At 33.8% G+C, this 14,717-nt stretch overlaps 8 protein-coding genes across 8 annotated transcripts; 6 read left to right on the top strand and 2 right to left on the bottom strand. All coding sequences in view use genetic code 12, as the record gives it.

Moving 5' to 3' along the window:
* Window positions 1-143: 143 nt before the first annotated feature.
* On the top strand, window positions 144-485 carry J8A68_000256 (uncharacterized protein; the record flags this gene model as incomplete). The annotated part of the gene is made up of 1 exon (XM_049406352.1): window positions 144-485. The coding sequence occupies one exon, from the start codon at window positions 144-146 to the stop codon at window positions 483-485; it is 342 nt and encodes a 113-aa protein (XP_049266443.1).
* Window positions 486-2,592: 2,107 nt separating this feature from the next.
* On the top strand, window positions 2,593-3,056 carry J8A68_000255 (uncharacterized protein; the record flags this gene model as incomplete). The annotated part of the gene is made up of 2 exons (XM_049406341.1): window positions 2,593-2,916; window positions 2,976-3,056. 2 exons carry the CDS (start codon window positions 2,593-2,595, stop codon window positions 3,054-3,056), a joined length of 405 nt encoding a protein of 134 aa, XP_049266442.1.
* Window positions 3,057-3,271: 215 nt separating this feature from the next.
* Window positions 3,272-3,823, bottom strand: J8A68_000254 (Mg-dependent acid phosphatase; the record flags this gene model as incomplete). Its single annotated transcript, XM_049406330.1, has 1 exon — window positions 3,272-3,823. One exon carries the CDS (start codon window positions 3,821-3,823, stop codon window positions 3,272-3,274), a length of 552 nt encoding a protein of 183 aa, XP_049266441.1.
* A 703-nt stretch (window positions 3,824-4,526) lies between these two features.
* J8A68_000253 (uncharacterized protein) lies at window positions 4,527-7,217 on the top strand (the record flags this gene model as incomplete). Its single annotated transcript, XM_049406319.1, has 1 exon — window positions 4,527-7,217. One exon carries the CDS (start codon window positions 4,527-4,529, stop codon window positions 7,215-7,217), a length of 2,691 nt encoding a protein of 896 aa, XP_049266440.1.
* A 589-nt stretch (window positions 7,218-7,806) lies between these two features.
* OST1 (dolichyl-diphosphooligosaccharide--protein glycotransferase subunit) lies at window positions 7,807-9,342 on the top strand (the record flags this gene model as incomplete). Its single annotated transcript, XM_049406308.1, has 1 exon — window positions 7,807-9,342. The coding sequence occupies one exon, from the start codon at window positions 7,807-7,809 to the stop codon at window positions 9,340-9,342; it is 1,536 nt and encodes a 511-aa protein (XP_049266439.1).
* Window positions 9,343-9,698: 356 nt separating this feature from the next.
* J8A68_000251 (uncharacterized protein) lies at window positions 9,699-11,170 on the bottom strand (the record flags this gene model as incomplete). The annotated part of the gene is made up of 2 exons (XM_049406297.1): window positions 9,699-10,030; window positions 10,243-11,170. 2 exons carry the CDS (start codon window positions 11,168-11,170, stop codon window positions 9,699-9,701), a joined length of 1,260 nt encoding a protein of 419 aa, XP_049266438.1.
* Window positions 11,171-11,590: 420 nt separating this feature from the next.
* PRE3 (proteasome core particle subunit beta 1) lies at window positions 11,591-12,247 on the top strand (the record flags this gene model as incomplete). Its single annotated transcript, XM_049406286.1, has 1 exon — window positions 11,591-12,247. The coding sequence occupies one exon, from the start codon at window positions 11,591-11,593 to the stop codon at window positions 12,245-12,247; it is 657 nt and encodes a 218-aa protein (XP_049266437.1).
* A 366-nt stretch (window positions 12,248-12,613) lies between these two features.
* BAT22 (Bat22p) lies at window positions 12,614-13,726 on the top strand (the record flags this gene model as incomplete). The annotated part of the gene is made up of 1 exon (XM_049406275.1): window positions 12,614-13,726. One exon carries the CDS (start codon window positions 12,614-12,616, stop codon window positions 13,724-13,726), a length of 1,113 nt encoding a protein of 370 aa, XP_049266436.1.
* Window positions 13,727-14,717: the final 991 nt, after the last annotated feature.

Raw genomic sequence — 14,717 nt, 5'->3', positions numbered from 1 at the left:
TAGTGTTCAATTGGTTTATTAATTTAGCAACCACGGGGATGTTGTGTACTTATCTCTGTATTTGGATCTGTTACTTTAAATTCAGAAGAGTATATCCTAAGCAAACCGGCATTAAAATCAAGAAAGGGGAATATCAATACTACATGGCTCCAAGGTTCATTCATCCTTATTTTACTTATTTGGGGTGCTTTTTAAATTGTTCAGTGTTGCTCCTTAATGGATTTTGGGTATTCTGGCCACAAAATTTTACAGTTGCTGATTTGCTTGTGTGTTATTTTGCACCTGTTTTCTTTATTTTCTTGTTTTTATTTTGGAAATTCTTTAAAAAGACTCATTTCAGATCAGATATGGAAGCTGATATAACTACTGGTAAGGCACAAATCGACGAAGAAGAAAGACTTGAAAGAGAGGAATTAGCTAATCGTCCCCAGTTGAAGGGTTGGCGTTTAGCCGCACATAGACTTAACACTTTCTTGTTTGCATAATTGTTTAGTTTGCAGCAGGGGTCTACGGGTATATTAATGACCTTTGTATGTTCCTTTTCTAATTATTGAGTAAATTCGGTCTGGTTTGGGAAGTACAATTCCCATGATTGTGCATTAAAGTTTCTACATGAATTCTTACGTTTAAATTGGAATATTTTATATAGGAAGTCATCTAGATGTAATTAATATATTAATTATTTAAAGTAATTTATTGAAAGATTCTCTGTGTTGAAATTTAAAATGGGCGAAGAAGAGAGCAAAAACTTCTGTCTATAATGTATAATTTTCAGTCAACAAAATGCGACAGTTGAAGGAGACGGCTGCAAATTTTCGCATATGTATGCCCTAATCAGAGGATCAGTATCAGGTTATATATATTAGTTTATTATTTTAGTGTATAATTACAATTCCCAGACCTATGACTTGGATGAATTATCGTTTGTAATGAATCTTTACTGTCTCTTGTCTCTTAGATCTTAACAACAGAGACTCGGATTAATATTTTCTCGCAATTGTTTCAGAATTTACTAAGAAAATTTGCAGCATAAATTTTAGGCGCCACAAATTAGAAATGCAAATTCAATCCTTTTATGTTCTTCTTTAGTTTTCGCAAACAAATTCAAGTCAAATTCAACTACACTTATCATTCATCCTATTCCTACAATCAAGTTATGTTCATTGTCAGGTTTATTGTTATCATTGAATCATTTCCAAAAAAACCCTATTCATTATCCTTCAATCTGTTCCATATTCCATTAATGTTTAATCATTGTTTTTAAATCAAAGTTCCAGCCGCTTTCATGATCAGAGATTAATATTATGGGTATTGGGGGCTTTTATTGGGATTGCTGGTGCAATGCACTTACCATTCATTTGAATTATCCGCTTGGGCAACGGTCAATTACTATGATGGATATTATGTGTGTACTGGGGGAGGAAGGGGGGGAGGGATTTCGAGGGAGCTTTAGTGGGTATTACCGAAAAGTCGAGTCCCACACTGTTAACTCGTGCCTAAATGCATTTCTCCCTCCATGGCTGCAAACATGAAAGTCAAAAAAAAAATAAAGGAACTTTATATTCATCCTAAATTATCCACTTTGACAATGGTTACTTTGTGTGATTGAGTTTTTAGATTTCAGGGAACAAGGATTAGCTTAATCTAGACTTTGGTGAGTTGGAGAGGGGAGGTGGGGGGTTCCATTTTTACGTTGGTACTAGATGCTTTTCTTGGTTGATTCTGCTATTCATTTATTTTCTTATTTAACTATTGTATATTCGACTTAATTAAATTGTGTACTATAAAGATACCAGCTTGCTTTAATTGTAATAGTTTCCTCTACTACTGACCTTTTGATCACCTTGGGTGTGGCTGATTCCTTGCCTCTCCGATTGAATTGTTTGATAGTGCTTGGGGTCGGCGATATTCTTTCATCTGCACTTTGCGTCAGACGCTCTTTCTGGGTCTACCCTAGAAGCCGTGCCCGAATCGGATGTTGAGCTTCCAGGTTATTGTTTGTTTAGTGGTAAGCATGCAGATATGTCTAAAATACACAAGACTAAATGAGAACTTATTTCAATGATCGGTTTAAGAAATCTTCATCTTCTTCTTGTTGGAATTGAAGCTTTGGTTCGTCTGACTTAACAGTCTTATCTTCTTTACTTGTCGCTTCATTAAATAATGAATTGGAATCTTTACTAGCGTTCTTATCAGTATCTCCTGCGGATTCTTTTGATTACGTTTTCCAAATATTAAGACATAATTTCTCAGGTTAAGGCATTTCCAACAAGTTTCTTATTTCTTCAAACTGACTGGGATAAGGCTCAGTTGAGGGGATCTAATCGATTTAGGTCATCATATTACATTAACACAAAGATATAAAGGATTTATTGTAATTGTGGGGGATTAATAATATTCAATATAAAGTTCAAGATTTATCCTCGGTTATTAAGGAACAATTTTCCAACAAACAAAAGAAAAACCGATTTTTCTAGAAAATAATATGCGGCGGAAACCTCAAAAAAAGAATCTCATTTAAGTACTTTACACGTTATCTTCAAATATTAATACATTCATTATAGAGCAAAGGATAACCCAAATAAACGTTCAATGTCACTACAATTCAAGAAATCAAACAAAGCACGTAACTTGAAGTTAGGTTTAACAGCTGGAGTAATTGTGATTGCCAGTAGTTATTTAGTACTTAATACATTCCCACATTTAAAAACAAGTCTTTATAATTATATAAGCGGAACCAAATCAGAAGAAGAAGAAGAGGAAGAAAAAGTAGAAGGAACTAACAAAGACAATGAACCTATTGAATTAAATGAATCCGGAGAACTTCCAAATGGGATGATGACCCAATCTATTGAACAAAGTTATGTTAATGTTGCAGAATGGTCTGATGACAATTTAAAGAGTTATCTTATTGAGGTATGTATATCATCAGATGAAATAATAAATAGACAGAGTAATATACTAACGAACCTTAGAAAGAGGTCAACCCTCCCGATAATGCTTCTCATGATAACCTTGTTACCCTTGTTAGGACAATTCAAGAAAATCCTAACTAGTTATAAAATTATATTTAATATTAATTGGACACAACTAATACTAAGTATATTGATATACATTCAAAAGTTTTTCTTTAGAAGATGACGGTTGATGTGTTGATTTCGTTTTAATGGGTTTCTCTCGATCGAGTGTTCTATGTAATATATATATATTTATATTTAGAAGGTTAATATACAGTAATGATATCAATGTAATGATGATAATGATGTATAAGCTACGTTTTTCTCTTTGCCCAAATGTTTATCTCTGTTATGAAGATATCTCTTGTTATACCAATTATTTCATCTTCGATATGAGCGAAATGACAATTAATCTTTATGACATCTTTATTTCTTCTTTCATCATCATATAAAATGAATTCTCCTTGTTGTAATTCTTTAATTAATTTCAATTCTTTTGCAGCTGATCTAATATGACCAATTTTGGAACCTTGACCAAATTGTAAACTATCAAAATAAGTTAAAGCTGGCTTTCCAGCAATATGTAATTTAGTTAGAATATCTTTTGCAATATGAGGAGTTCCAGTTCTACTTGCTGCTATAATTTTTACATTAGCTTGATATAATTCTAAGATAATTGATTCAACATCAGGATAAAAAGATAATCTCATACCTCCAGCATCAATAATTTCAGTTGGAGATATTGATTTTATTGGAGTAGATATATGAGTATCACACCAACATGGCCATAATGTATAATCTAAATCAAATACTACTGCTTTGGGATATTTAGTTATCATTTTATAGATGACTACAAGTAAATGCATACCATGGATGGGCAAAGTTCAGTAGATTAAAGTTTTTTATTTTTCCCGTGTGATAACAATCAACCAAATCTAGTAATAATGGTGCCGCCGCACCTTGCCCCATGATTAGCGATTTCCTGTTTATCCGTTTTATTACCATTTTGACAATTGTTATCAAATTTAGAAGGAGAATTATTACAATATACTAAACTTATTACTTCCGATACCATTACACTCTAATAGATATAAGATTATTATAATTCAATGTTGCCCTATGCTAATTGTATCTGTAAAAATTAACAATCTTTATCATTTCCCTCAAATTAGACTTAATTTCGCATTCCCCTTTCATTCCCTTTATTAAAATTTATAATTAAATGACCTCAAATCATAAAAATAATAATATAAATCATTAAGGGGGGGGAGAGATGTTGCGAGGAGGAGTGGCAAAAACAAACCAAAAAAAAATTCAAAATCTTCATAATAATTTCACTTTTCATTAACTTCTACTTTCTTACTTCTTACTTCTCCTTCTTTTCTTACTACTCCTTCTTCTTTACTTGTTGAATTGATTTTTGAATTGGTTTACACTAATCATTGAACAATTTGAAAACACAAACATTACAAAGAAACTACAACCAATCAGACTACTGCCCCCATCTCCCACATTTTTTTTTGAAATTAAACTTATCAGTTTTTGTACACTTTTTAACAATTTGCCATCATGAGTAATATTAAACCACAAATTACATTCAAGATTACCATCAATAAGATCTTCCCAGATACATCCTCCTCATCATTATTACCACCAAAACCAATTGAAACCACTCTTACTGTTGACAGAGGTGAATTTGTCCCGATTAAATCAAAGGCGGCGTTGACGGAATTCTTATCATCAAAAATTGAATCATTATCAAAAGATGATATCTTCTTGGATTATTCTAGGAAATCAAAGAAATATCATGATTTTGTTCCATTGGAGACCCTGGATGATTTTAGAGCATTGACTAGAAGCTTGAAGGTTAAGAATCATATCAATTTATTGATCGAAGATCATTCCCCACCACAACCTCCACAAACCAACCAACAGCAACTGAAAGAACAAGATAAGAGAAAAATTAATGGAATTGATTTTGCTAGTTTGGGTGATGCTTTATTTGAAGCCGCTTTGGAACATTTCAAGGAATTATTTGCCGATTTAGCGATGGCTAATAATACTACCAATACAACTACTTCAAACACAAACAATGGTACTACTATCACTACTTCCACTACTTCTACTGAAACGAGTGCCACTGCTGGTTCTACTGAAACACTCCCTGCATATGCTCCTGCTGCTTCTGCTACTGCCACCCCTGCTGCCGCTCCTCCAGTCGCACCTGAACCAGATGTGATTCATCCCAATATTTGCTGTGACGTTTGTCATCCAAATGACTTTGTTCCACTTACGGGAACCAGATATTGTTGTTTAGTTTGTCATAATTTTGATTTATGTTCCAAATGTGAAGCTAAACTGCAATTGGAAAAATGCAATTTTGGTCAACATTCTTATTTACATCCAATGGCTAAGGTTGTTGATCCAAGTCAACCATTTCCAAAATTCGGCAGATTTGGACGTTGTCCATATGCAGACATTCCACGAGGACCAGCTCAAGCAGGTCCAACATCACATCCACGTTCACCTCCTCCACCACCACCACCACATTTTAGACATCGTCATTTCGGAAATCGTCGTGGTCCACGCTTTGACAGAGCGACAGGTTTCACTGCTGCTGCCAATGAAACAGTTTTGGATATTCCTGTAGACAATTGTCCTCCAGAAATCAGAAGAAAGTTGGAAGAAGCAGCTAGAACTGGTGATTTCTTTAAGGCTTTTGACGGATGTACCAAAGAAATCGAACAATATATTAAAGATTCAGAAAGATATAATGAATTGATTGAATTGGGACATGCAAAAGAATTTGATGAAGATGTTAAGTTTGTCGTTTTGAAGACTCTTGTTGAAGCTGCTCTTCAGGTTCAACAACAGCAAGCTAAGCAAGAGGAAGAACAATCGGAAAAGAATGATCAAGTTATGGAGGATGCTGAAAAGTATAATGAATTGATTGATTTGGTTCATGCTAAAGAGTTTGATGACGATGTTAAGTTTGCAATTTTGAAGAGTCTTATTGAAGCTGCTGATGTGGCTGAAAAGTCCAAGAAGGAAGAAGATCAAGATATGGAAGAAGAAGAAGAAGAAGAAAAGAATACTCCAACTGCTGAAGAAGAAGAAGAGATACATGAAGAAGATGCTGCAGATTTAAGTAGGATTGAATTTGATGAAACCAAGTATGGTCCTGTTAAGTATGGAAAAGTTTCATTTAAACCAAAAAAGACTAGTGAAAATTCCAGAATTATTTCGGTTCTGTTAACTAATCATTCTGATGCCTTGATTCAAGGTGGAAATTTACAATTTGAATTTTTTTATAATGATGGTAGTTCTAGATTTATTATTGTCAAGAATGCTAATGATATTAAACCTGGTCAACAAAGGTTTTATAATTTAGGTAATCATTTCGGTAATGAAATGTTGGTTAATGGTATGAAGGTTAGAATTGTTAGTTCGAATTCTTGCTTGGAAGGTGAATATTTTGAAGACTGTGATTGTATGTTTTCAATTCGCAGCTTGAAGGAAGAGGAAGAAGATGAAATTATGGAAGAAGAAGAACATGCAAGAAAGAAGGAAGAATCTGTTTTTGAAAATCTCATTAATTTAGATGAAGATCCAAAAGAAGGTACATCTTTTTCAATTTCTTCAATTTCACGTACTCAATCTCCCGTGATTATTGATAATCCAAATCATATCCTTTCTAAAGAAGATGAAATTCAATTAACTGTTATTCCAAAATCATCATCATTGGCACAATTATTAATCACTAATAAATCCGATAAGATCTTCGACTGTAATAATTTGAAATTGGAAGTTTTAAACTGTGTCCATACTTCGATCTTATCTATGATCATTATGAAGAGACATGGTATTATGCCAGGAAAATCTACTAAATTTAATATTGGTATAAGTACTGCTCATTTTAAATTCCCATTTAAGGTTATTCTTAAAAATGAATACAATATCTGTCATGTCGATTTAAGTAATCATCATATGTCAGATAAGTTGGTTATTGATGAAGTACGTGATTTGGAAAATGTACTTGGTGGTGGTTCTATTCATTCGATTGTTTTGCCTAGTATTCCTAAGGAATCAAGTTTGGAGAATTCCCAATATGTAGATGCTATTGAAGCACATGCAGATGTGGAGTCAGAAAAAGATGATGAAGAAGATGAAGAAGATTTTGATATGATTAGTGGAGAGAGTGATGAAGAGGAAACTCTTTCTGATTTTGAAATTTTATCATCAGTTAGTTCCAACCAATAAGTTGGATATAAGTATTTGGATTGATTTTTTTATTTTGTTTGGTTTGGCATTTTATTCTCTCATTTTTGTTTTTTGACATGTGTCGTGCGTTTGTTTTTATAATCATTATTGTTGTTTTTCATGAATATTGTTAGGCCGGTAGGTTGGTTGGGCTGGGTAAATAATTGGCTTTTTGTTTCTAATGAAATATGTTTTTTTGAATCTTGTTATATAATTAACTATCTATTATCTTGTTTTTTATCATACCGGTTTTGATGTAGTCTCTTCTCTTTACGTTCTATTCTCCTCAAGTACCTTGGTGATACATTTCCTGAAGGTACTAGGGTGGTTACATGTATCGTTTCTTCCCAAAAACTCACCTTCTTGTTCTACGCGTAAGGGGCCTAGCCCTTTTGGTAAGGTAAAATTTGCAACCAGTGGTTCCAAAGTGTGAGTCTTATATGCAGTCTGTTTTTTTTTGTTCCCTGTAGCAATTTTTCCCCTTAGTACTGTTCTCCCCGAAGAAACACGTCAAACACTTTTTTTTTCACCCAAAACATTTGTTGAACGGAACGGCAATTAAACAGCAAGCATTCAGTAACAAATAGCAATGTGGAATCAATTGATAATTGCATTGGGGTTTGTATTGACATTATGTCAATCGCAATTGATTGATTCAATTTCAACTAATAATTCCTGGGAGAATACTGATTATACCAGAGTAATTGATTTATCAAGATCTTATGTTAGAGAAACTGATCATATTCAAATTAAGAACACTAATTCAGTCCCACAAGATGAATATTACTTTGTTGTTAATGATGGATTCGGAAGTGTTGGAGAATTATCCATATTTGCTGCTGTTTTACCTGAACAAGGTAATTTAGAAATTGAATATGATGAAATTATTCCAAATCAAGTATTTAAATTAAAATTACCAGTTCCAATTGCTCCAAATTCAAATATTGAAATTAAAATCAATTATTTCTATATTAATGCTTTGGTTGCTCAACCGGCTAAAATATCTTTGGATGAAGTTCAAAGGGTTTTATATACAACTAATAAGTTTCCTTTTAGTCCATATGTTACCAAACAATATGCTGCTCATTATTCAGGAATGTCAAAGGGAGAAGAAATTGATTTGAAATTGGGGTTAACTAATACTGATTTGGATATTACTCCAGCTGTTTCTAATAAAGTATTAATTTATGGACCTTTCACTAAAGATATCCCACCATTTACTATTTCACCAATGGGATTAAGATATGATTTCAATTATCCATTAGCAAAAGCAGTAAATTATAAAAGATCTATTTGGTTACCTGCTTCAGATGTGAATAAAGTATCTATTGAAGAATATTTTGAATTAACTCATGCTGGTGCTGAATTATCACCTGGATTTTCAAGAGTTGATTGGATGAAGGGTAGATATGAAGCTAAAAGAGAACATTGGGCATTAGGATTTTTAGATTTCCCATTAGATGGACAAGATCAATTGGAAGATTTTTATTATACTGATAAGGTTGGGGTTGTATCTACTTCAACATTTGTTAAAGGTCATTTATTATTACGTCCAAGATTCCCACTTTTCGGAGGTTGGTTTTATAATTTCACTTTAGGATGGTCAGATGATTTATCGAAATATTTACATAAATTAACTGGTACTAATGATGAATATATTATTAAATTCCCATTAGTGAGTAGTATTAAAGATTTCACTTATGAAAATGTTTTTGTTGAATTTTATTTACCTGAAAATGCCGAATTTGTAAATGTTTCATCTCCAATTCGTTATGAATCATTAACTATTGAAAATGAATTATCTTATTTAGATGTTTCAAAAGGTCATGTTAAAGTTGTAGTACATTTTAAGAATTTATTTGATGATTTGGTAAAATTAGATTTATTCGTAAGATATAAATATTCTCAAGCTGATTTCATTTATAAAGTTGGTAAAATTGCTGGATTTATATTCTTAGCTTTGATAAGTTATTATTTACTTGGAATGGTTGATCTTTCAATTCAAAAGAAACAAGACACTGAAAAGAAGCCAATTGAAAAGGAATCCAAATCCGTCGAAAAGGAAAAGAAATCATCTAGTGAAAAGGAAAAGAAGTCTGGTGAGGTTGAAAAGAAGAGTGAGTAGATTAGGAGTATATTATATAACAGATATAAAGTTTTACAATCGATATATTTAAGTGTACAACAACTCTATACGGGATATTATCACTGATTGATTTGTAAGTTTTCATTTATATTGAAAAATCACACTTCGATTGGACGTTCGATTTATAGGACCAATATAATCTTGGTGACCATCGAAGGAAGGCTTGACTGCATATGACCCAAATATAGAGCATCCACTTTGTCAAGCACATCATCGTGCCTCTTAGCGCTAATTTGTAAAATACTATTTCTGCCATAAGTGCATCAGTTTGGATAGCGTTTGGTCACAGCTATCTCAATTAGATATCTCTATGCAACATATAGCATAAGCTCTCCCTAATCTGAAATTTCATACATTTTTTTCAATTCATTCAAATGTTCTTGTCTTAATGTCAATTCTTCATTGGCTATCTTACTTCTATCAACATGATACAATGATGTTACCAAATACCTTCCATTAAAGTTAACTCCATTTAAATCGTGAGCAGCTCGAATTGCATTTGTTGTGTTGTTATATATTATGAAACATGTTCCTTGTTGTGCTGATGATGATGAGGATGAGTTGGCCCTGGGGTCTGGAATTCTTATTTGGTTTATATTTCCATATTTCCCAAAGAATTCATAAAGGGATTCTGTTGATGTATTATAGGGGAGATTTCTTACCGAGACTATTGGGAATTCGTTACGTGACATGTATTTATTGATAAATGTATAAAGGCTACATAGTAAAACAAATAGAAAACGGAATGAAATGAAACCCACGCAAAAAAAAAAAATAGACACACTCAATCTGGAAGTACTTTGAGTTTTTGGTATTGCAGTTGATGATGTTTATAAGGATTAAATTTATAACCAATAACACCTCCACAGATTACCATACAGATCAAGAGATACTTATATTCACTTAAGAATGAACTGGAATCACCTTCATATGCGGTTTTACCTACAATGTTGTTGTCATCCTCTGTGAGATGCTTAGCTTCTTCAGCTGATTCTGAAAGAGCTTCCTCAGCAGCTTTATTCTCTTCTTGTTCTTCTTTGTGTTGCTTCTCTTCAACTTCTTCTTTAGACTTTTCCAAAGCAGCAGCTTCATCTTCCGTTTGTTGTTGTTCTTTAGCATCCTCAGCAAGCTTTAATGCCTCTTTCTTCGATTCATCTTCTGTCTCCCTAATTTCTGTCTTGATACCACTTATGTATATCTTTTCAAGTGGTCTACTAGATCTAGTAGTTTTTACTTCAGCAATTGCCAACACAACATCAATACCTCCAATCACTTGTCCAAACACAACATGTTTGCCATCCAAATGAGGAGTACTATCTTTATTCAAAATAAAAAATTGTGAACCATTAGTATCTTTCCCAGCATTAGCCATTGAGACTCTACCTAATTTATCATGTTTCAATTCAAAATTTTCATCTGGAAATGTAGATTCATCATAGATTGAAAATCCACCAGTACCTGTTCCTCTTGCAAAATCTCCACCTTGCATCATAAAATCTTTAATTATTCTATGGAAAGGACTATTAAGATATCCATAATCATGCTTATGACTTGAGAGTTGATAGAAATTTTCCACGGTTTTAGGAACAACGGATCCAAAAAGACCAATAGTAATATCTCCTAAAACAATTGGTGGTTCTTTGTTTGGTTGTTCTTGAGATATGGTGAATGTTACTTTGTGAGTAACTTCTGGATCTCCTTCTAAATGAGTGAGTTCTTCTGGAGTAAGAAACAGTTGTTTGGGAATTACTGCTGAAAATGTTGTAATAGCGAACAACACTAATAAATGAATAAATTGAACGATCATTTTGTGATCAGGGTGCTTGTTAAAAAGAAAGCTACTTGAATGAAAGAAGACAAGGTGGGTGTTTTAAATAACAAACGGGTGCATACAATATTTATAGGGGTTCAGTGGGCGTGGAGGAGGGTGACGGAAGAATGAATGAACAATCAATCATTTGGTGTCAATCTCATTAAAAAATAAATGCAGATCTACAATAAAAAATAAAATTCTTTGTAACTCCGAGGGAGCATCACGTGCTACGTACCGGAACTTTACTTCATTTTACAATTCCACTAATTATGAATTTTTTTTTTCAGTTGTTAAAGAATGAAAGGCAAAACAGGAGAAAAATCTCAACATCCCAGTGGCAATTGAAAAACTAATCATTATCAATTGAATCATCAATTGGATTATAAGATTCAAATATATACATACTTAGCAAACATGAATGGAATCAATGTTGATATTAATCATTTAAAAAAGGGTGAAGTAAACCTAGGCACTTCAATTATGGCAGTTAAATTTAAGAATGGGGTTATTTTAGGTGCAGATTCAAGAACAACTACAGGATCATATATTGCAAATAGAGTTACTGACAAATTGACTCAAATTCATGATACTATATATTGCTGTCGTAGTGGTTCTGCGGCAGATACTCAAGCTGTAGCAGATATTGTAAAGTATTATTTACAAGTTTATGCATCTCAATTACCATTTGGTGAAAAACCAACAACAGAAATTGCTGCTAATGTTTTCCAAGAGATTTGTTATAATAACAAAGATGGATTAACCGCTGGGATTATCGTTGCTGGTTATGATAAGAAGAATGGTGGGCAAGTTTATTCTGTGCCTATTGGTGGTAGTATACATAAACAAGAATATGCCATTGCAGGAAGTGGTAGTACATTTATTTATGGTTGGTGTAATGAAAACTTTCAGGTCGATATGGAAAAAGATCAATGTATTGATTTTATAAAAACTGCATTAAGTGAGGCTATTAAATGGGATGGGTCTTCAGGTGGTCTTATTCGTATGGTTATTTTAACTGAACTGGGTGTTGAAAGATTAATCTTTTACCCAGATGAATATAGTAAGAATTAGGATAAAGTATTTAAAAAAATATATATGAGTAATAGAGACGAATGAGTAATCATTTGTATTTGTAGAATGGATATGACTGATTAGCTTCTGGTGATGGCTTTTATCCACAGTTTGCGATTCCGTCGGCCCTGCCGGTTCCGGTCTCTACACTCCCCGTACCAAATGAAAAAAAAAAACAATGTCCTTGAATAACCGAATTTTTTTCTCCCGTACGGAAAACTTAGAACGATCTGTCAATTTTCCACTGACTCATTTCCCGGAAACGAAAAACTTTTTAAAACCTTATAAAAACCAACTTTGATTCTTCTCTCATCTTCTTCAATCGTCGTTGAAATAAACCCCCTTCGATTAGCATCAACGTATATCATGTCCGCACCATTAGACGCTAGCCAATTACAAATAACCAAAACCACCAAACCATCAACCCCACTTCCAAAGGAACAATTGGTTTTTGGTAAATCATTCACTGATCATATTTTGGAAATTGAATGGACTCAAGAATCAGGATGGGGTACACCAACCATTACTCCATACCATACCTTTTCCCTTGACCCAGCTACTTGTGTCCTCCATTATTCTTTTGAATTATTTGAAGGTTTAAAAGCATACCGTGATTCAGAAGGGAAAATTAGAACTTTCAGAGTTAATAAGAACATGGAACGTATGAATAGATCAGCCAAGAGAGCTGCGTTACCAACTTTTGATGGTGATGAATTCCAAAAATTATTACATAAATTCTTACAAGTTGAAGAAAGATTTGTACCTGAAGGATTTGGTTACTCATTATATTTAAGACCTACTTTGATTGGTACCTCTATTGGTTTGGGTGTTAGTGCTCCAACCAAGGCATTATTATACTGTATTGCTTCCCCAGTTGGACCATACTTCAGTGCTGGTTTCAAGCCAGTTTCATTAGAAGCTACCGATTATGCCGTCAGAGCTTGGCCTAAAGGTGTTGGTTCTTACAAATTGGGTGCTAATTACGTCTCTTGTATCGAACCACAAATGGAAGCTGCCAAGAGAGGCCATTCTCAAAACTTGTGGTTATTTGGTGAAGAAGGTTACATTACTGAAGTTGGTGCCATGAATGTATTTTTCGCTTTTGAAAATGAAGACGGAACTAAAGAATTGGTTACTCCTCCATTGGATGGTATGATCTTACCTGGTGTCACTCGTGATTCTGCATTAGAATTAGCTAGAACTAAATTAGATTCTAAAGTATGGCAAGTGAACGAAAGAAGCTTGACCATTCATGAAGTTAAGGCAAGAGCCGATAAGGGTCAATTGATTGAAGCTTTTGGTACTGGTACTGCTGCTATTGTTTCTCCAATTGATGAAATTGAATACAAGGGTGAAACCATTAAAGTTCCTGTCGCTGCTGGAACTTCCGGGGAATTGACATTACAAATCAACAACTGGATCAAAGACATTCAATATGGTGTTGAACAATTTAAAGATTGGTCTAAAGTTGCTAATTAAGTGTAGTTTTATTTAATTTATTTTTAAGTCCTTGTAGACAGGATTATATATACAATTTATACAAGTAAACTCTTAGAAATCACATAGGAAGCATGTACACATCGCAATTGAATTTGCTAACTCTGGCTGTCCTAGGAATGATGCCTGGTTCCCTTCTGCCACTACTTTTTAATTATATCCTAGATATAGCAGTAAGGCAACGTCGTCTACTATAACCAGCAACGAGAAATCGGTTCATGTGACATTAACAAGGCCGATATCTCCTTCGCTAATGTTTGATATATGTTACAATTCTACCTATTCTACTGGGCGCGACTTGCAATACAAACACGTCAGATTATAACAGCTGTTGGTTACTCGTTGTCTCCAATATCTTCTGGACCTACGGATCACTGTCTCATGTCCACTACCTGTAAATCTCCACATGCCTATCCCATCTTAAGGTTCTGTATTTGGGTGGAGAGTGGATAGTGTCTCTCAAACACGGCAATATCTTCCCCATCTTCGAACCAAGATTATAGCGATACTATGGTAGTGTTATCGCTTTTCCACTATGTTTTGAGGGGAGCTCATATCAATGAGTAAAAAAAACCTACTAGAGACGGAAAACGTTTACCATATCAATTTGCCGGCTTTGCGATTGTCAGATTTATAGTGAGAGGCTTTAGAATTTTGATCGCCTGTGTCTAGTTGTCAAGTTGAAGGAGTAAGATTTTGAGTAAAAATAAAATTTTATGGGGTATAAAACTTTGTGTTTACGAAAGTTATAGCTGGTAGTACGGTCTTTTCACCAAACCAAAGACCCTACTACTGATTGGAGTCAAATCAGTGGCGGGGTTGAAGAAATTACACGGGAAACCAAATCCACTGTAGGAAATGAAGTTACATAAATGGTACGGCGATTTCGTTGCTTATCGATAAGAGGGATATGCATAATGAGCTTAAAGCTTAATTCAACTGGTCCAATTTTTCTCTTGGTATAGGATTTGGG

The sequence above is a fragment of the Hemisphaericaspora subhashii genome (genome assembly GCF_019202705.1).
Source record: "Hemisphaericaspora subhashii strain CBS 10753 chromosome Unknown scaffold179, whole genome shotgun sequence".
NCBI lineage: Eukaryota > Fungi > Ascomycota > Pichiomycetes > Serinales > Debaryomycetaceae > Hemisphaericaspora > Hemisphaericaspora subhashii.
The sequence above is the reverse complement of the archived record's forward strand: the minus strand, read 5'-3'. Positions and strand labels throughout refer to the sequence as shown.